This window comes from Emys orbicularis, chromosome 3 (assembly GCF_028017835.1).
Source record: "Emys orbicularis isolate rEmyOrb1 chromosome 3, rEmyOrb1.hap1, whole genome shotgun sequence".
NCBI classification, from domain to species: Eukaryota; Metazoa; Chordata; order Testudines; family Emydidae; genus Emys; species Emys orbicularis.
Genome location: NC_088685.1, coordinates 137,990,798 through 138,012,393, shown reverse-complemented (window position 1 = coordinate 138,012,393; position 21,596 = coordinate 137,990,798). Strand labels below are relative to the sequence as shown.

General features: G+C 40.1%; 1 protein-coding gene across 1 annotated transcript; it reads right to left on the bottom strand.

The window, feature by feature from the left end:
- Positions 1-663: 663 nt before the first annotated feature.
- Positions 664-21,381, bottom strand: EDARADD (EDAR associated via death domain). The gene is made up of 6 exons (XM_065402221.1): positions 21,351-21,381; positions 15,333-15,391; positions 13,334-13,373; positions 9,882-9,970; positions 4,019-4,064; positions 664-1,040 (listed from the first exon to the last, which is right to left on the bottom strand). Exons 1-6 carry the CDS (start codon positions 21,379-21,381, stop codon positions 664-666), a joined length of 642 nt encoding a protein of 213 aa, XP_065258293.1.
- Positions 21,382-21,596: the final 215 nt, after the last annotated feature.

The following is a 21,596-nucleotide window of genomic DNA, read 5'->3' as shown; positions in this document are numbered from 1 at the left end:
TAGAATTATACAACAGTTTCATTTAATGTCTTTTTTTTTTTTATAAAAGAGTATCCAAATGAAATTTTTGCAAAATGGGGTATTCAAACATTAAAATAATCCAATAATGCAAATACAAAGTGATGTTGGAAACACATGAGGTGTTCCTATACCAAAAATATTTAAACACTTTTAACAGATCCTTTTATTCCTCCTGTTAGGGCTTGAAATATTACCAGACACCTACTAAGTAGAAGCTGATATGAAAGATAGGGTCAGGGTTACCAACGAGGTAGGGGCAATGGTTCAAGCGTCTTGGCTGCTGATCAAAACTTTACAAATCAACAGCAGTGGGAAACTGACATTCTTGTCAGTTTCACTCCTTCCAAGGTTCTAAATTTCAAGGGTCATATTGCTGGATGCTGTGTCATTTTCACTCTCCTGCTTGGGAAATGTATGAGCAGTGGAGAAGACTTAAAATGTTTGTAGACTCAGGAAGACAACTCTGTATTAGTAATATCCTGTTCACATTTGGAAGGTCATCTTTGCTTGGAATACATATATAATAAAAGCTTGCATTCTGCATAAACTGATGGTATGTGCCCTTTCACTGACAAGGAAAGCTTCCCTCTCACTAGTGGTAATTAGACAAGTAAATTTTTCAAGCTAACAATTTTCTTTGACCTAGAAGTGATTCTGATAGGTTCCATTCCCTCTCTTTGGCCATTCTTCCTCCACCCACTTCAGCAGCACTTTCACAACATCAATTCTTTGATATAATTTACACAGATCAATCAATTGTTCCACAGTCCTGTCACTGTTCCGCAACAAAAATTCCAACGTAGGGCTTTGTTGTTTCTGTTCCAGGAAACACAATTCATCATAGGTCATTCCCCATTTGCTTGCAAAATTTCTCCAGTTTTTTACTGTAGGGTGGCATGGATCCAGCTTTATCCTCATTGTGTACAACAAGTCCTCGTCATTGAGCAAGTCGCTGATGGTTGGAGCATGACACAAACATAAGGAGCAGGTGCCATTTTCTTTGCAGGAGCTCCTCATATCTACAATTATAAACATTACATTGAAAGGTTAGAATCTGTTCTATTTTCCATGGCTTCTTTTTATGGCACAAACCCTCAGGCACTGCTGAAGAATATCATGTTATTAGAACTATTTCTGAAATAATAATGGGGATTTAAAGTGTCTTTCCCTATTGAATTAAAACTACTTTTAATTTTTGTTATGTTTTTCTTTACTGTAAACTGAAGATAAAACCAAAGAACAATAATTTCTAAAATATACACATTCATTTATAACAAGGGTGTCAAACTGATTCCACTTTTCACTGTGATGTGTGGGCTGGGCTACATGGCCTGAAGAATTCCCTTCGCTTTATGGAAATTGCCATAACTTTCAATTGCACAGCCAGCAGTGCTATGCAGAAAGGATCTCTGTTAACATCTCATGTAGATAAATGTTACGATTATGTTGGTAGATGTCGCAGCCTGGCTTAGTGTATCCAAAATGCCATCTTTATAATAGTGCCGACTTAAGAAAATATTTGACAGTCTTCTTTTAGTAAAGATTCTCTCTGCTAATGGACACACACAAAGCAAATGCCTAATATTTCCAATGATACAAAAGTGTACCTTTCTGTTATATTCTATGAAGGGAGATTATTTCAAATATATGTAACAGGCAAATGCTTAGAAAAGTATTCACTTTGAATGGTATTCCTATTTTCCTCATACAATTATAGAGCTGGCTGAAGCTCAATGAATTACTTTCTGGATATGAAAGTATGGTGGTGAAATATTCTTTATCATATGACATCAGAGATTGCCATTTAAAAGTCTTCCAAAAAGAATCAAAAGGGTCCTAGAGAGACACTAAAAATGTAACTTCTATTAGTTAGCCTAGAAGAAGGCAAAAGCCAGCATTAGTAATATCGACCTGCAAATACTTTTTATTAGGCCTTACTCCATCAATCAGGCTTATTGTGTGAAAGTATTCTAGACACTTCTTCAACAGTTAGGCTTTTGGGGGGAAATGGGTAAACCTTTAACTTTGCCATGTAATGGATGAAGAAAGAGAGAAGCCCACAATGGTCAAACTGACACTACAGCAGAAAAGTGCATAATGTGCACAGCTTATAACCACTTGACCTTTTAAAACTTCTGTTTACCATACAAGTTTGAAAGAGGAATATAAAACCAACCATATTCAAATTAAGTCTGAAAAAAAGGATGCTGTAAGAGGAAGTATTAATCAAAAGACTGATGGAAATAGTGAGTACACAATATCAAGGATTGGTTTAGTTACAATTAGAATAGGAGACGTGAATGGTTTCTAACTATAAAAGGGCAAATCATGTATTCAAAAACGCCTACTCTCATAGATAACACACTTGTTAATTCTTTTCTATGTTTAAGGAAGTCCCCAAAGCTGATCTGTGTCTGTGTCATTCTGCAGTTGGGTATGGCCCTGCCTGTGTGTACTGGAGGAGGCTTAATAGCCTGGCTCAGCCAGACAGGTCAAAAGGGTGCCCAGGCTGGCAGAACAGGCAGGCTCAGTGGTATCTCAGCACATCGGGTGGCACCTTAAGGGGTCCAATATGTCACACTGTGCAACAACACAGTTTTATGAGAATGCATAGTCTCCCATGGAGGGGACGCACAAACTCTTGTGACATACAATCACAGAAATGTAGGGCTGGAAGGGAGCTGGAGAGGGGGGAGGGATAGCTCAGTGGTTTGAGCATTGGTCTGCTAAACCCCAGATTGTGAGTTCAATCCTGGAGGGGGCCATTTGGGGATCTGGGGCAAAAATCTGTCTGGGGATTGGTCCTGCTTTGAGCAGGGGGTTGGACTAGATGACCTCCTGAGGTCCCTTCCAACTCTGACATTCTATGATCAAGTGCAGCCCCCTGTGCTGAGGCAGGACTAAGTGAACCTAGACTATCTCTGACAGGTGTCCTTTGGTCTGGGATGGGCAACAGGGAATAGATCGCTTGATGATTACCTGTTCTGTTCATTCCCTCCGGGGCACCTGGCACTGGCCACTGTCAGCAGACAGGATACAGGGCTAGATGGACCATTGGTCTGACCCAGTACAGCCATTCTTATGTCTGTCAAACCTTTTTTTAAGAACCTCCAATGATGGAGATGCCACAACCTCTCTTGGAAGCTTATCCCAGAATTTAACTACCGTTATATTACAATTTTTTTCCTAAGAGCTAACCTAAATCTCCCTTGCTGAAGATTAAGCCCATTACTTCTTGTCCTACCTTGAGTGGACATGGAGAACAACTGATCACCATCCTTTTGATAACAGCCCATACCACATTTGAAGATTGCAGTCAGGCCCCCTCAGTCTTCTTTGCTCAAGACTAAACATGCCCATTTTTTTTTAACGTTTCCTCATAGGTAAGGTTTTCTAAATCTTTTATCAGTTTTGTTGCTGTCTTCTGGACTCTCTCTAATTTATTTAAATCTCTCCTAAAGTGCAGTGCTCAGAATTGGTCAGTACTCCAGCTGAAGCCTCACTAGCGCCGAGTAGAGGGAGACATCTCTGCTTTCAGGCATTCCATAAGGCCTTGCAGGGTTTTTTTTAAAGCTAAATATAAAGATTTATAAGTAATACTGCTGTCCTTGTGATGAAGTCAATGGGCCAAATCCTGCTCACTTTTTACTCAGGTATGAGCAAAGCTAACTCCATTTGACCTAATTGAAGTTCTGGCTGTGCAGAGAATGCATTATTGGCCCCTAACGTAATTTCATCTCATTCTGCTGTGTGTGCTCAGTGAGGTGAATTGCTCTTGTCAATTTATTTTTGATGAAGTTTGTAGCTATCTATAAATCAAATAAACTTCTGGCACTATACCTTGCATGGAATATTAAAAGCAAAAGAGAGAAGCTTCATATATTCTGGGTCCCCAAGCCTTTCTAGGTAATTCTAAACATCATCCTCACCAAGACTTTTCTGAAGAAAATCTATCAAAAAATGACTGCATACATATATGGTAAAGCCAATAAATTACCTGAAAGTGATTCTCCAGTATTGTTTTGACTATCACTCTCTTCTGGCTACAAACAAAAAGTAACCTTGAATTAAAATCATGTATTCAAATAACACGCAATAACTTTATTGATCTAGTTTACCAAGTGGAGAGTCAGTTTAGAAAGATACTGATGTAACTGATTAACTGAACAGAAAATACTTTTTGTGTGTGTCTGTGTTTCCTGACAATTTGCAAACTTTTTATGCAACATATTTACATTTTGACTCATCCTATGATCATAGAATCACAGAATATCAGGGTTGGAAGAGACCTCAAGAGGTCATCTAGTCCAACCCCCTGCTCAAAGCAGGACCAACCCCAACTAAATCATCCCAGCCAGGGCTTTGTCAAGCCGGGCCTTAAAAGCCTCTAAGGATGGCGATTCCACCACCTCCCTAGGTAACCCATTCCAGTGCTTCACCACCCTCCTAGTGAAATAGTGTTTCCTAATATCCAACCTACACCTCCCCCACTGCAACTTGAGACCACTGCTTCTTGTTCTGTCATCTGCCGCCACTGAGAACAGTCTGGATCCATCCTCTTTGGAACCCCCCTTCAGGTAGTTGAAGGCTGCTATCAAATCCCCCCTCACTTTTCCCTTCTGCAGACTAAATAATCTCAGTTCCCTCAGGCTCTCAACGTAAATCATGTGCCCCAGCCCTCTAATCATTTCCGTTGCCCTCCGCTGGACTCTCTCCAATTTGTCCACATCCCTTCTGTAGTGGGGGGACCAAAACTGGACACAATACTCAGGTGTGTCCTCACCAGTGCCAAATAGAGGGGAATAATCACTTCCCTCAATCTGCTGGCAATGCTCCCACTAATATAGCCCAATATGCCGTTGGCCTTCTTGGCAACAAGGGCTCACTGCTGACTCATATCCAGCTTCTCATCCACTGTAATCCCCAGGTCCTTTTCTGCAGAACTGCTGCTTAGTCAGTCGGTCCCCAGCCTGTAGTGGTGCATGGGATTCTTCCATCCTAAGTGCAGGACTCTGCACTTGTCCTTGTTGAACCTCATCAGATTTCTTTTGGCCCAATCCTCCAATTTGTCTAGGTAATTCTGGACCCTATCCCTACCCTCCAGCATGTCTACCTCTCCCCACAGCTTAGTGTCATCTGCGAACTTGCTGAGGGTGCAATTCATCCCATCATCCAGACCATTAATAAAGATGTTGAACAAAACCAGCCCCAGGACCAACCCCTGGGGCACTCCGCTTGATACCGGCTGCCAACTAGACATCGAGCCATTGATCACTACCTGTTGAGCCTCACAATCTAGCCAGCTTTCTCTCCACCTTATAGTCCATTCATCCAATCCATACGTCTTTAACTTGCTGGCAAGAATACTGTGGGAGACCGTATCAAAAGCTTTGCTAAAGTCAAGCTATATCACATCCACTGCTTTCCCCATATCCGCACAGCCAACTATCTCATCATAGAAGGCAATCAGGTTGGTCAGGCATGACTTGCCCTTGTTGAATACATGTTGACTGTTCCTGATCACCTTCCTCGCCTACAAGTGCTTCAAAATGGATTCCTTGAGGACCTGCTCCATGATTTTGCCGGGGACTGTAGTTCCCCGGGTTCTCTTTCTTCCCTTTTTAAAATATGGGCACTATATTTGCCTTTTTCCAGTCGTCCGGGACCTCCCCCAATCGCCATGAATTTTCAAAGATAATGGCCAATGGCTCTGCAATCACATCAGCCAACTCCCTCAGCACCCTTGGATGCATTAGATGATATAGGGTTAGTGTTTTAAACAGTTCTTGCACTGACCTATCATTTTCACTCTTGGTAGTGACAGGTTTATACTAAACTATTTGTGAACAAGAACAGAAAAGAACTGTAACTATAAATCCCTGCTGATCGGCCTTGGGGTTGCTCCCACAGAAATTCATGACAGCAGTTGATAACCTGTTAAGTGAAGACATCTACAATCTTCAGGCTAATTTCACTTCTCAGTTACACCAGTACAAATTGGGAGTAACACCTTACTGTTACACTGGTGTAAGTGACCCCAGAATCGGACCTTTTGGTTATAGCCATGTTGAATATCAGAAAACTGTTGAATGACTCACTATCCTTATGATTATGCAGTACCACACTCCATCGTGTGTATTTGGAATAGTTCACACTCTCTCTCCCATGCTATCCTGGCTTCTTTAATTTTCCTAAATGACATTTTATTGATGTTAGTTCATTAAAGTACTCAGTGTTTGAAAATGGTAGGTTGGGCAATGTACAACTGTTTCAAAGTGACTTCCTGGCATATAGGCATGAAATATTACTGCAGAATTGCAATTAAGAGTCACTATCGTGCCATAATCATGGTGGCGGGGGGAAGTCTTTAGGACTTTTGTATAGAGTACCTACAGCCTTTCAGTGATTTAGATTGTTTGACTTAGAAGATTTCCATGCCCCATTTTTTTTATTAGAGGCTGGGCCAGACCCTCAGCTGGCCCACTGTCTGTTACATGCAACAATAAGGGATTGTTCCACTGACTCTATGGAATTTGGAGGAGCTTCTTTAAAGGATTTTTATATATAGGAAATAGTTCTAGACAAGGGCTGGAATTGACTATTTCTGCTGGCTCAGTTCAAAACCTTTTTTCTTTTGAAGCTAATGTGCACTCAACTGCTTTTTGTCAGCTAATTAAATGTAGAGAAAATAATGTAATAGTTTGAGGTGACAACATGTGTTGTTGAAACATCTATATTCCTTGAAAGCAACATCTATCACCCAAAGGAAGGCACTATGACCCTGTGGCTAAGGCAAACTGAAATGAGTGAGGGAGTAAGAAGACATGGGTAGCTGCCCTCACTCATTGGGCGGGTGTGAGCCCAGATGAAATGTCTTTCCTTTATTGAAGATGAACGCAGAAACGGTTTTCCCCCTTAGACAAGTGCAATAAAATACAGCTGACTTTTGTATAGTGTCATTCATTCAAAAGTATCAAAGAGCACTTCACTGCATCTTGCAGGCTGTGTGTGCAAATACAAGTAAACTGTATAGGTTACAATACATCATAACAAGGTGCCCTATTCCTACTGACACTTACTGTATTATTAAATCCACTACAAATAGTTGTGCTTGGAAGGATTAGATTATTATTTGTAAATGTCAATTTCACCATAGATACACAAACTGACAAATATATTTCCATTGATAAAAATCAAAATTTACAGATAGGTAAAGAAAAAAAATGCTGCTTGAGAACTTATTCCAGTTTCATTTAAGGATATTTATTTTTTATATTTTCACATGCGCTGTTGCCAATCTGGATTTTAATGGTTATAAAACTATAATTTTTTGAATCTCGCATCTATTGTCATTACATAATTATTGTTTGACCCTCCCAATTGTCTGGCACACACCCCATCACTTCCCACAACTGTTAAAATATAAATGCATAAAAATTTAAAAATGCTTAAAATAATCATTGATATTGTCCATCAAAATTTAAAAAAAATTATTTTTGCAAAGCATACAACCAGTATAGGTAGTTTCAGCTGATGTGGTGAACACATTCACACACATGATCTAATCTAATTACGGGGGAAGGTAAATTTGTCTAAAATATTCTATCAAAAATTCCCCACATTTCCCACAAAAGGGAACATTTGCATGCTGTTTTCACTATCTCCCCTGCCACACCCACTGCTGCAGTGGGCCAGATGGTCACAAATGCAGAATAGTTTACAGATTTGTTTCCATTCTCTAATACACAATTTTCCACATCACAAAACTATCAGAGTGTTTGGTACTTGCTCAAGAAAGGTTCAACAATGGATGCACCTCCCATCAAAGTAAGAGGAAAGTACTTGCCATCTTCTCCAAGTACTTTCCTCCTCTTACCAGCATCATTTCAGTTGTAGCTAGATAGAATGTGAGCCCAGGGCTTTTCATTCAGCAGCTTCTAACTCAGGACTTTGAACAATGACTATCTAAAAACATTGGTCAGAACTGGATGTCTTGCTCTTGAACATGGAGATCATTTATGGTCATATTATGATATGAATCTGGTTCAGAAGTGTCTATGAGAAAGTCAATAGGTGTTTGATGTATAGGAATTGCAGTTTTGCCAACCCAAGCATTGAAAAATTGAGTCTGGCTAAAAATCTGGAGAGCATGTTAAAAATCATGAGATTTTTTTTAAAAAATATTTAATTTGGGTTCTTTTATTTGTCTTATGATTTCTGAGCCGTTAGAGTACACTCAAGTATGTTTTCATATTTTTTTCCTGCAAACATGAGGCCTCAAATCTATTTTTTTAAATGAGAGCTGAGATACTCATGTAAGTGCTTTCAGAAACTGGGGTTTTAACATCAAAAATCTCAAGACTCATGATCAAATCATGACAGTTGGCAATGGTGGGACTGCGACTGTATGGGCAAAGAAAGAAGTAAAGTTTTATTTCCCGTGGACTCAGAGTCCTCATTTTTTGTTTAATAAAAAAATATTTTCATGTAAACTATAGGATTTCAAAAGGCCACTTATTTGTAGCATACACATTTTTTATTTTAGCAGTTCAGCTACCTTCCACTTATCAACTCTGAAGCACAGAGGCTTATCCAACATCACTTTATTGCAAAGATATGTAACTCTCCAGAAAATATTGCTATTTAACAGGACTATTTTATTGCCCACTAATTAAAAAAACAACTGCAAATCTAAACAAAGCTATACATTTGTCTTATGCGTGTGCAGAGGGACCAGAAGAACAAGCATACCCTCCAGGCAAGATAGGGTTTTAGAGGGCCCTACAAATCTAAGTACAGTGAAACAGCTGTATAGTTAAGTGTTTTGTCACTATAAAAAGCCTTCATTATACCCAGTTTCAGTATAATAGAAGAGGGACTCTCAGACAACAAATTCTCTCCACTTCATGATAAGAAATTACTGCTTTCTCCCCATGAGATAGTGCCAATCTGTCTTCTCCTCCTTTGCTCAACCCAAAAGAGAAAATCCCCAGGAATTCAGCCTGTAACACTATCTGGTAAGTGATAACTGTGACATGCCAATGGAATTTGCACAGTGTTGCTCATTTACAGTGGAACATTAGAATGAAGCTTCACTGTGGGAAAAATACTATCCCAAAGTCCATGTATAAGGACTTGATGCAGGGGAGAAATAATTTCCCTGCTTCCCAACCCCAACTCCAAAGCTGCTCTGCAGTAACCACTGCCCTGGTTGCAAACCCCACCAAGGGGAGGTGAAGGCTGGAGGAAAAAATTGTGGCTCTGTATAGCTGTGAATCCACTAGCCCTGTTTTTAATCTTATCCCCCATACCAGTGTGAAAGGAATTCTGGTAGAACTGGATTCTGCAGCATGCACCCTGCCTGGGCTCCAGGCTCCCTGCCCACTCAGCACAGTGGAACAACATCTGTTCTGCCGCAGGCTGAGTGGGGATGGCGTGTGGGGGCAGGATTTGCCCTTGTCAGAAGAGTTCATGCCTGGATACAAATTGAAGCAATTTTGGATTTCCACTGCACTATAAGTACAGTGTCACTAGAACTAGGTTCACTGTGAACAAAATTCAACCCTAAGCAGAGGAGTCAGCACAACACCTATGCACCACTCAAGTCCCACTTAAGCCCTTCAAACAGGGCTTACAGTGTGCATAGGCTGTGTGTACAGAGTACACTTCACCCAGCATTCTTAAATGGATATTCTGTGTCCAATCTCATTTTACTGAATGACTCCATGCGGTCTAGAGAAAGTTGTGATTAATATTAATAGCTTTCTTTCATCAACAAAAATAACTTTAACAGCTTAGTTTAATATGCACCCATGGGTTTCTCAAACAGATAATTTAAATTTGAAAAGCATTTCCCTTACCTGTTGTATTAGGCCAGAATCTGATGTAAGACTCCTGATGTTAATAGATGCTATTTCCAATGTAACTTTATCTGTTAGGTACTCCTCATCTAAGGCAAAGAGATTCTGAAATGTTGGTCTTTCACCCAAATATAAGCTTAAGTAACAAGACTCTCAAACAAAAATATGGCAGACTTCATACAAGTCTAACACACAAGATTTAATCCCATACGATAATGGGTCATTGGGAAATGTAAAATGGATTTAACATAATCTTAAATTGTTAATGACTGGACTGTGCAAATAGAAAGCACTATCAGAGATCAGACATCAGGGTATATGTAAAATGTTTACTCTGCATCTCCAACATGCTATTACTGATAGCAGGGCTACACTCTTCCTTCAGCAGATTGACCAGGAGCAGCACCAACATAGTGTTTACCTAGCCAATAAATCAAAGATAGCTGAAAAAGTGAAAGTACTTGACAGTCAACAAAACTCTTCTTTCTGCTTTGTTTTAATGACTTTCTAAAAATTCTCGATAGTCTGCCTTCTCTTCTCCCCATGTTTGGATTATGCTGATCCTGCTCAGGACCCTTCTGGAAGCACACGTACCCCGCCCCCCCAAGGTTTTACTCACTGCAAGTTTAAAACTGTCTATACACCTTTGTGAGTATATAGACGTGGGTTGAAATTCACCCTTATGCAGAGGGACATGCAAAGGTAAATAGACAGCACAAAGTCTATTTACCTTTCATCTCCCATTTAGGCCCTCAAAATAGGACTTAAATGATACATAAGCCTTTTGCCAGTTCCGCGCATAGGGTTGAATTTCACTCTGAGATAAGGCCCCTGTTCAGCAAAGTAGACCCCTACCCCGATATAACGCTGTCCTCGGGAGCCAAAAAATCTTACCGCGTTATAGGTGAAACTGCGTTATATCGAACTTGCTTTGATTCGCCGGAGTGTGCAGCCCCCCGGAGCACTGCTTTACTGCGTTATATCCAAATTCGCGTTATATCGGGTCGTGTTATATCGGGGTAGAGGTGTATTTCAACATGTGTTTAACTTTAAGCAAGTGTTTAAATCCATGTGTTAATTGCTCTGCTGACTCGGGATGAACTGCTGACTTGTTGCTGAAAGGAGGTTATCCTAGACATGTCAGAATCCTCCAAGACTCTTATAATGCTGAAAGGCTTTTTAGGGATAAAAATGCATATGAGTTTATTGTTCTCTCTAGCAATAAGACTCCTATTAAGAAACAGTGGAATGCCTTATATTTAAACAAAAAAAAGTAAGAATTTACTTTTCTTCTTTCACTTAGAATTTGCCATTATTTATTAGACCATTGATCCTTAAAATCCAATAGCCTGCCTCTGACAGCAGCTGATATCTGACAGACTTCTTATTTATTATCTTGAACAGGGTTCAAAAAAGAACTAGATAAGTTCATGGAGGATAGGTCCATCAATGGCTATTAGCCAGGATGGGCAGGGATGGTGTCCCTAGCCTCTGATTGGAAGAAGCTGGGAATGGGCAACAGGGGATGGATCACTTGATGATTACCTGTTCTGTTCATTCCCTCTGGGGCACCTGGCATTGGCCACTGTCGGAAGACAGGATACTGGGCTAGATGGACCTTTCGTCTGACCCAGTATGACCATTCTTATGTTAGGATTCAGTGGCAAAGAATTCAGCTGATATTACAAAACACAACCAACCAAATTTCACTTGGTCTATTCTTTTGGCTGTTGCCTCTAATATTTGGGTGCGGGAGTAACTATGATCAAAAAGTGAACTTGGAGGAAAAAAAATATACGGGCCTAATCCTGAAAGGTGATGAGTGCCCTCAACTCCCATTAAAGGTGCTCAACATCTTGCTGGATAAAGCCCTAAGATGTCATGTTAATTATTTTTAAACAAGGGGCCAGATCCCCTACTCTATTTAGATAAAATTTACATTAAAGCCAACTGGAATTTTCCCTAAATAACAACTAAAGAATCAGGCCATACACTGTATGAAGCAAACTCTTGTAACACATTTTATTCACTTATAGATTCAGCAACATTTATAAAACTGCTTTTTTTTTTTTCTTCCCCATATCATGTTGAATAGTGATGAAAATTCAGGCTCTCGAGCAGACCAAGAGGCCAGTATCTAAGGAACGATCTAAGATTAACGTCATACAGTTTCCAAACCCACAACAGTGCTAGACTTTTGAGAAAATGAATTATAAGGAAAACTTGAGAATGCAGAAGTTAACAGAATATTAATAGGTGTTTCACATCACTTCCCATTCTCAGACAGGAAATGCTAAGCTCCATTAATGCTTTTATATCTTTACACTGATCATGATGAAATTTCCTTTCAACAGAAAATGCCACAATTTCCATTTCCCTTCAATTTTACGTATAATTTATTGTATTGAACATGTAGCATCAGATTTTAAACAGCTTTGAAACAGTTACATGTTTATTTATAAATCTGATTTTCTTTGGAGGGGAAGATACAATGAACTAATGCCATAAGAGTAAGAAAAATACAATTTAGATAGGAAAGCTATAGAGAAATTACCAAAATTTAAGAACATTTAAGAAAATCCACTTTGAAGAGGTGAGCAGTCTGCCTGCAACTGAACAGGTTCAAAGTACCATACCCTTCTCCCCTCCAATCTATTCCCCTTCTCTTGGTATCCTCAATGGCACCTCATTTCTATTGCTGGCTCCTTCCAGTCTCCTAAACAATCCTCAATCCTCCCTTGGAACCCCAGTTTTAGTTTACCCAGATCATCAGTCTTTACCCTAACTTTTTCAACCTCTCTTCCCAATTGGATCCTGGATCCCTCCTCAGGCTTTACATGCATCATAGGATTCAGAACAATATGCTTGGAAGAGTAAACTGAGGCTCAAGGCACTCTCAGGGCATTCCTTGGAAGGAAGCCTGCAGCAGGGTCTGGGATGCAGAAATAAAGAAGAGGGAGAGGTCAAGGGAGCTAGTGTGGTAGAAGGATTAAAGGCTTAATGATGGAATTGGTTGCCGGGCTCAAGATTTCATCGGTGCAGGAGACCACTGGATATTTCTGGGCTCCCAAATGAATTTCTGATCACCTGCAGACACACAGGTAACCCTCTCAAAGCCATTTTTCAAATATTTGTATTTCCCTCTAATCTGAGTTCTGAATCCTTCCCCCCCCCCCCTCTTTGTGGCATTGGCTTATTATAGCTTCCTTCAAAGTTGAGAAACAAGATCTTCTGTTGATATAATCGGCTTTTAGACCAAAGCTGAGTTCAGATGGCAAACACCAGAGGTAACATTAATAACACACTTTAAAAAAATTTTTGTTACACTGCATAAACTTTTACAATGTAAAAATACAGAACAAATTAATAGAATATTTCTTATACCTATGGTTTTATTACATGAACTACAATAATGTACCAGATTTATAATAGCTGGAGTTTGCTGTGCTTACCTTTAGGTAGCCGTGTATCTTGGACAGGATACTTTTCTCTCTGTCCAAAAAGACCAAGACATATGTTTGTTATTTCCGGTACTTGATAAAAAGTACATTTGAAAACTTTATAGTTACCACTATGCCTTTTTAAAATGGCATTTAAGTTCACATCAATATACTAATGAATCATTAGAGATGGGCCAAACAGATACTAACACAGGTAGTTTGGGGATTATTTACAATCCAAAATTATATCGTTTGTTGTTTTGCTGCAGTTTCTTGAAATGCAATGTGGTTTAGTAAACTAAGCACAGGACTGGGAGCCAAGAAATTCTGAGTTTTAATTTTAGCTCTCTGCCAGTGGCCTAAATTTCTCTGGGTCAGATTCTCAGCTTACTAATGTGTATCAAGAGTAACTACAATAATAAAGATGGTCCCGTTATTACAAGTATTCTTACTAAAGAACAATCAAAGGTCTCTTCATTTGAAAATTAAAATTAAAACCTGATTAAAATGCAAAACTAAAATACAGCTACCCAGTTTACGGACATATCTGCTGATTTACAACACAAACATATTCCGACTTCTAGGCTATAGTTTACTAAGAGACCTAGTAAGAGACCTCCCATGTTACCTCTAGCAGCATCTAAAGACAAGAAGACGCTTCCATCAGCTTTTTATAGAATCTCTCACCAAACAAATTAAAATCCTCCTCATTTAGAAACAAAATCATTTTTTTAAAAATAACTTGCATTTGTATCAGACAGACATCATAACTCTACCATAGTTGAAGATCACAGTCTTTATTTTAAGCAATCACAAACCACAAAATGGCAGTAACGACCCCATTCCTACATCAAGGTCTGCTAGCATGGACCTGTGCAAAGTCCCATTTATTTCAGTGGGACTTCACACATGCTCAGGGGTTGGCACTAATGGATCACAATACAGGATCAGGACCTAAATTACTAAATTGATTTTCCCAAAAAAGCCACAGGCTAAGGTCAATATTTACACTATCCTCTCTGTTTTCTGCTGATACTTCGATACTAGGCTTCTGATTTGGAAGAAGTCACCCCTGGAAAGTAATAGTTTCCCCTCTCATTATTCATGTTGCTGCATGACAAATCCACAATTTACAAATAAGATAAAATACTTTTAAAAACATCCATGCTGCTACATTATACACTAATCTACTCTGGGCTGCATAATACAATATATATAATCAGTTTCTTTTTTTATTTACTGTTACCTAAAGTAAACAACCTGGAGCCAAATTCAAAAAGTCCTCTTTAAGATTACAGAGTATTTAAATATTCTTTTTACCCAACATATTCCGTGTGACAGCATAAGATTTGCTTCTCCGAATATCCCAGGACACACCAACAAGGAAAAGCATGCAGTGAAGGTTGTAAATCTACTAGTCAGTAAAACATCTCTTCACTCAGTTCACCCCCACATCTGGCAGAGCCTCATTGTTTGTCACATGCATTTCTAATGCCTTATTTAGCTATCAGCCACAACATTTAAAGGAAGCGCTTAGACTATATATAAACAATAATTAAGTTTCTGGGGAAGATCTCATACCACTTTCCAAGGAGATGCACAGTACTTATTACTGTTTGTATTATAGCATCACCTGGAAACCCCAACAGAGGTCATGAGTCCATTGTGCCAGGCACTGTATAAGCACATAGTGAGAGAAAGTCCTGTCCGAAAGAGATTACAATCTAAACATGGGTTTCACCATGATTATTTATTGATTTATTCAAGATACATTTGATGTAATGATTCATTTTTTTTATTTACAACTGGGTTGAGGCTATTTATATAACATTTCAATGCGTACAATGGTGTTAATTACCTAGTAGACAATCGTATATGTGCCTGGTTTCAGTCAATCATACTCTTGGGTTTTTGAGAGCATCCCAGAATTAAATAACTGTACAAAGCTATAAACTAAATATTAGATAACCAAGTATTAAAGTTACATTGGAACAAAACTAGACACACCTACCATTTCTAATGGAAAAGTGCTTGGATCTGTATCTTCCACGGGCTCTCTTGCAGCATGATCTGCCAGAAACAAATAAATAAGCTTTTTCATTTTATGTTCCTCAAACTGTGTCTGTTTGATCACTCATGCACTTTCCTTCACCAGCTCACCAAGATGAAACTGTACATCAATTACGTAGGAGTTCATTTGCAATGGGAACTCGTCATAAAGTATAAAGGGTTAGTCACAGGTGCTAGCTGACAGATGAGAAATTCTATTCAACAATGTCATCAGAAGTTATAGCTCAGGGGTTCTCAAACTGGGGGGTCGGGACCCCTCAGGGGGTCATGAGGTTATTACATGGGGGGTCGCGAGCTGTCAGCCTCCACCCCAAACCCTGCTTTGCCTCCAGCATTTATAATGGTGTTAAATATATAAAAAAGTGTTTTTAATTTATTAGGGGGCATTGCACTCAGAGACTTGCTATGTGAAAGGGATCACCAGTACCCAAAAGTTTGAGAACCACTGTTATAGCTGATAACAGGTAGGTGCAAATACATATTTTAAAGTATTATTTTAAAAATATCATAAATAGTTCAACAATAAATAATTAAACCAGAAAACAGCTAAAATGGATAAAACATTCCTTTCTCTGAATAGCTGTACTCAGTTGTGCATTAGCGGCCTTCTCCAAACAGTGAAATACCCTGTATAGGAAATTAATAATTAAGAGGACTAATATAGCATTATAATAACAGACTATAGCTCAAAACTTAATGGGAAAGTAAACTTGGACTAAAGATGAACTATATTTAGTGCTTCTGTTTTTCGGAGTTTATTAATTTCATTGGAGGAGTATTTTTAGCAATTTTTGAATTTTATGTGGATGTTCAAAAATTGAGATTTTGGGGGGCTTTCTCTCTATAATGAGTACTGTATACTGTAGTATATAGTCTAGTGAGTAATCTCTCTATAATGTTCCCTAGTGCACTTTAATGCAATATTGTTTCAATCAGTACTATGTTAAAGCGCACTAGGGAACCATTAGTGTACATCAGCAGAATCTATTCTACGCAAACCCACTGTGGTTCCTGGCCAATGGGAGCTGCGGGGGCATCGTGTAGAGCTTCCCTGATTGTCCCTCTGCCTAGGGGCCGCAGGGACATGTCGGCCGCTTCCAGAAGCTGGACAGAGCCGGGCAGGGAGCCTACCTTAGCCCCGCTGCACTGCCGACCAGACTTTTAACAGCCCGGTCAGCAGTGCTGACCAGAGCCGCCAGGGTCCCTTTTCAACCGCGTTCCAGTCAAAAACCGGATGCCTGGCAGCCCTATCTATACCGCATTTGGGAGCAAGCCTTCCAGCCCTCGTTTCCAGACTTGTGCTGGTGGGGCTTGTGCTAGCGTGCTAAAAATAGCTGTGTAGACATTGCTTTGATGTTGCAGCTTGGGCTCTCAGGCCCCCGCAAGCTTGAGAGCCTGAGCTCCAGCCAAGCTGCAATGTCTACACAACTATTTTTAGCATGCTAGCACAGGCTCCACCAACATGATTCTTTGAACCCTGGCTGGGAGGGTTGCTCCCAGATGCAGTGTAGACATACCCTTCAAGGCCCAGTTAGCCTGGGAAGTGAATGACAAAGCTCATAATATAAACTCTGAGTTCTGTAGTGGCAATGAGTTGGATGGCCCCTGACATGTCTCCCAGAATACCGGACATTCTGGTATTTCCAGGAATGGTGTTGGTGGACGCATGTCCCCTGAAATGGTGGTTGAAGCATGAAGGGACGTATGAATCTTTAGCACATCTGGCACGTAAATATCTTGCAATGCCAGCTACAACAGTGCCATGCGAATGCCTGTTCTCACTTTCAGGTGACATTGTAAACAAGCAGCAGGAAGCATTATCTCCTGCAAATGTAAAGAAACTTGTTTGTCTAAGTGATTGGCTGACCAAGAAGTAGGACTGAGTGGACATGTAGGCTCTAAAGTTTTACATTGTTTTATTTTTGAATGCAGTTTTTTTGTACATAATTCTACATTTGTAAGTTCAACTTCCACGATAAAGAGATTGCACTACAGTACTTGTATGAGGTGAATTGAAAAATATGTTTGTTTTTTACAGTGCAAATATTTGTAATAAAAATAAATATAAAGTGAGCACTGTACACTTTGTATTCTGTGTTGTAATTGAAATTAATATATTTGAAAATGTTGTAAACATCCAAAAATATTTAAAATAAATGGTATTCTATTGTGGTTTAACAGCGCGATTAATCACACGATTAATTTTTTTTAATTGCATGATTAATCACAATTAATTTTTTTAATCGCTTGATAGCCCTAGTTTTTAATTAAAAGTGACATTTCTGGGCCTACTTTTGGTGACATAAGCTTTAATAATGACTGCATTTGTGTCACTGGCAATAAGGAATTCAAATCAATTCAATGTGACTTTGCTGGCACGACAAGGTGTACAAGTGTTGCCAAAGTGCAAGAAAATATCAGAGACGAAGTAGGCCTAAAAAAATTGGGGCCATGGAAAAGGGCCACTGGATATTCCCAATCCATAGTTAGTTTTTTGGAGGGTCTGATTTTTTAACAATGTGCACTTGGAAAAGTAAGTGCACTTCTAAGTACCAAGCAGAGTTGTTAAGTAGATGCTACCATAACTGGCCTAACCAAAAAGGTGACAGGCTGCCTTGCATCTTTAAGAGCAGTAGAGAGCCAGGGCCAGCCAACCCCGTTCCAAGGAATGGCCCCTTGAAGTTACTTATGCATCAGAGGGCTCATACTGGCCTTACTTAAGAGTCGCTTTTTTTTTTATTCGTAATGAAGTCCTTCTTGGTTCACAAATCCTCTCATTTATCCATATTCTTCCTCCTCTTTTGTAAAAGCATTATATACTTGCAATGCTGCCAGGCCTGCCACTTGGAGAAATATCATTGCCTGCACTTCAGAAGACAGATTCTCCGCTGGTGTAAATCAACATAGCTCCCTGTCCCTAAGTTAAGTGTACTCTCCTTGCCAATCAGAGAAATGACAAACTCCTTGCTTAAACAGCGAATTCAGTGGAGTTGAAGGAAGTAATGTTTCTGGGTTGATGTAATTTCTAATACCATGGAAGATTTAGCAAGCATCCAGGTTCGTTAAGCAAGAAGGCAATGCTCTTCTGTTAAATGCACAAGCACTCATTTCGCATCGAGCCTGCTCAGGCTTCTGCAACTAGCTGGGCAAGGTCAGAGTCATAGCTCAGATATTAGCATTGTCATCGCCATTATTATTAATTATTTACAATACAATAACATCTAAAGACCCCAATGGCGATGGAGATCTCATTGTGTTAAATGCTGTACATACATAGTAAAAAGCAGTCCCTGTTCGGAACAGTTTACAACCTATAGAGACGCTACTATCAGTTATTTTCACAGCCAGATGTACGCTAGTAATATGATGTATTATGATGTAAGATCTTGCAAATTATGTAAGAAGTTTATTTCTCTATTTATTTAGAATTAGATTTATTTAGATTTTTCTTCTGATTAGCTCTTTCCAGTGACAGTTGTAAGGCACCTCAGCATTCTGAAGTGTGTTTACAGCTGCAAAGGATAATTGGTTACGCTGACATATTTTTTGACACATTTTTATCAGAGTTTAGAGTGTGTCATTTTATTTGAGTACCTTTTGCTGCCTTTAACATTATTTAGCTTTCAGAAAACCTCCTGTTTTAGCTATTGGGATTTCCGGAGTGCCAATTTTGTTTCAGATGTGTGGAATCCCATCCATTGATCCCTCTCCCCAGATCTGCTTTTGGCACTGGCAAGAAAAGCCTGGGATGAGATGACAAGAGCTGTGTGATAGTATCATTTTTAACAAATTTTTGAGAAGAATTCCCAAATGTAGCAAAGAGCGATACTTCTCTATTTCCACTAATGAACAAGTACTCTTGGTGAAAAGTGGCAGAGTTATATAATGGAAATAACATTTTTTCCACTTGCAAAAATTCTCTGTTGTGAAAAACACCAAATTATTTAAGAAGCCCCAGAAAAACGTTTAATGCTTTATCCCATGGTTTAGGGATAACTTGTTTGTATGACAAGTTTTAGTTTTAGGCCCTTTTAAAATATGTATATCTTAGACACTGAAAAGGGCCACTCCTGTTGATTCTCCTAGGTCATTTCTCTTCAGGACTATCAGCAACCAAAGATCAATATGACTACTTAATACAAATTTTTCTTGGACTCAAATAAATATGATCATACAAGAAAGAAAACAAATGGATTTTTATTATTCTCACTCCCTGTACTTCTTTGGACCACTATTGGCCAGAGGAAGATAGGTAGCTTCAAGGCTGAGGGCTTGTCTAATTTAAGAAAATTTGCACCACTGTAATCACATATATGTAGTTCCCTTCTTGTAATGTACCTCAAATGTAGACACTCTACACCAGCAGGTAGTGAAGCTTACACCATCTTAGCATAATTACCAAATTAAACTACACTGGTGTAAGCCCCCCTTTGTTTCAGTGTAACTACATCAATGTAATTACACTAGTACAAATATTCTTAATGTCGACAAGCCCGGAGGCATATTGCCCCAATAAACAATGAGGCTCTGATTAGGCAAATGGGGTCCAGAAATACCATTATAAACATGATGGAGCATTATATACAATTATACTGCAATGCATTACATTCTGCCTTTCGGTGAATCTGTTTACTTTTGGTGCTACATCTCTGTTTGTTACAAACAGTGTAAACTCTGCCACTGACTGGACAGAAGTTATTTAAGCTGAAATATTAAAAATCAGGTTTCTAATGGTATGCACTCAAATTCATATTTAAGTGCCAGTGGTCATCCAGTTTGAAGATGTTGGCCTTAATCACTTCCTCAAGCCTTGGTTTGACTAGGATAAAAAAAAAGTGTTTGTGAGGGAGGAGATTAGATTGTATTAGCTAGCACAAACTAATATGTGTTCTAAACTCTAGTGTAGACAAGGCATGTTGTATTTCAGCATGTGCTAAATTCCACCAGCACAGAACATGCTGCTAAACTGTTAGCTAACACAATTGGGTGTGGGGGGGACTCAAAGTCCTTCTTGTCTAGACAAGGCAAGGAGTCCTTAGTTAACTCCTATAAAACTGGTACAATGGGTTAAAAAAATGCTAATACGACGAGATCCAGAATCCGCAAAACCTCCCTGGGGCAGGCAACTTTTTGGATCTCTTTGTAATAGACAGCTTGTGTTGTACCTTAGGGGTGCTGCCAGGTTTAATGTATTCATACCTGAGCTAATGAATCATAAAACACTTTGAGATCCTCAGCGGTGAGGGGGTATGCAAATGCAAAGAATCATTTTTAATATTCGTCCCAAATTCTCCTTCATACACAATGTGGGGAGAGGAGGAGGGCTTGGCGGCCTCCTCAAAAGCAGAGCGGCTTGCTGGGCTTACTTGTGCTAGCTTGAAAGTTTTAATAGGCAAAGTTTCCTGCGGGAGAAAATCTGGCAGCTCTGATCCCATCCCCAACGTGGCTGGGCTAAAAAGGGAGGGGAAAGCCCCTTGTACTGATCAGCTGTGCGCAGAGAACACAGCTCAGCACACGAAACACACACACAGGGCTAGACACAGCGGAAGCCGCTGCGGGCTCTCTCCACTAAAGTGCAGGCACAGCAGGGAAGGAAAAGCCGCCCCGGCCCCGAGCAGAGTAAGGGAGGGTCAATGTCCATCCCGTCAAGTATCAGGGGGTAGCCCTGTTAGTCTGTAGCCACAAAAACAACAAGGAGTCTGGTGGCACCTTAAAGACTGATTTATTTGGGCATAAGCTTTGGTGGGTAAAAAACCCACTTCTTCCTTGTTGTTAATGTCCATCTTTGGCGCTCCCGCTGCAGCTCCCAATGGACACTCCCTCCTCCAGCCCTGCCCCAGAGACCTGCCTCTAGAGCTGTCCTGGCCGCGCGCAGCACACGCTCCCACCCTGTCCCCCAGCCAGACTCCAGCGGGGCGCGCGCGCGCACCCTCCGTCCTGGGGGGAGTGGGGACTTTACCTTCAGGCAGAGGGTCCTGGAGAGAAGCCATCGGGTGGGTGCGGGGGGAGACTGGCAGCCGTGCCAAACGGAGGGTGAGGATTAGTGCCTGTGCGTAACTGGAAAATCCTCTCCAGCGCGGCCGGGTAACCCCCCACGCTAATGCGAGCGGGCGCTACTGCCTCCCTCTCTGCTTTGCTTTCTTCTCCACTTCCTGGTTGGGTATTGAACGAAGGAGGTGAAGCTTCTTTCTGGGGAGCGGAAGCT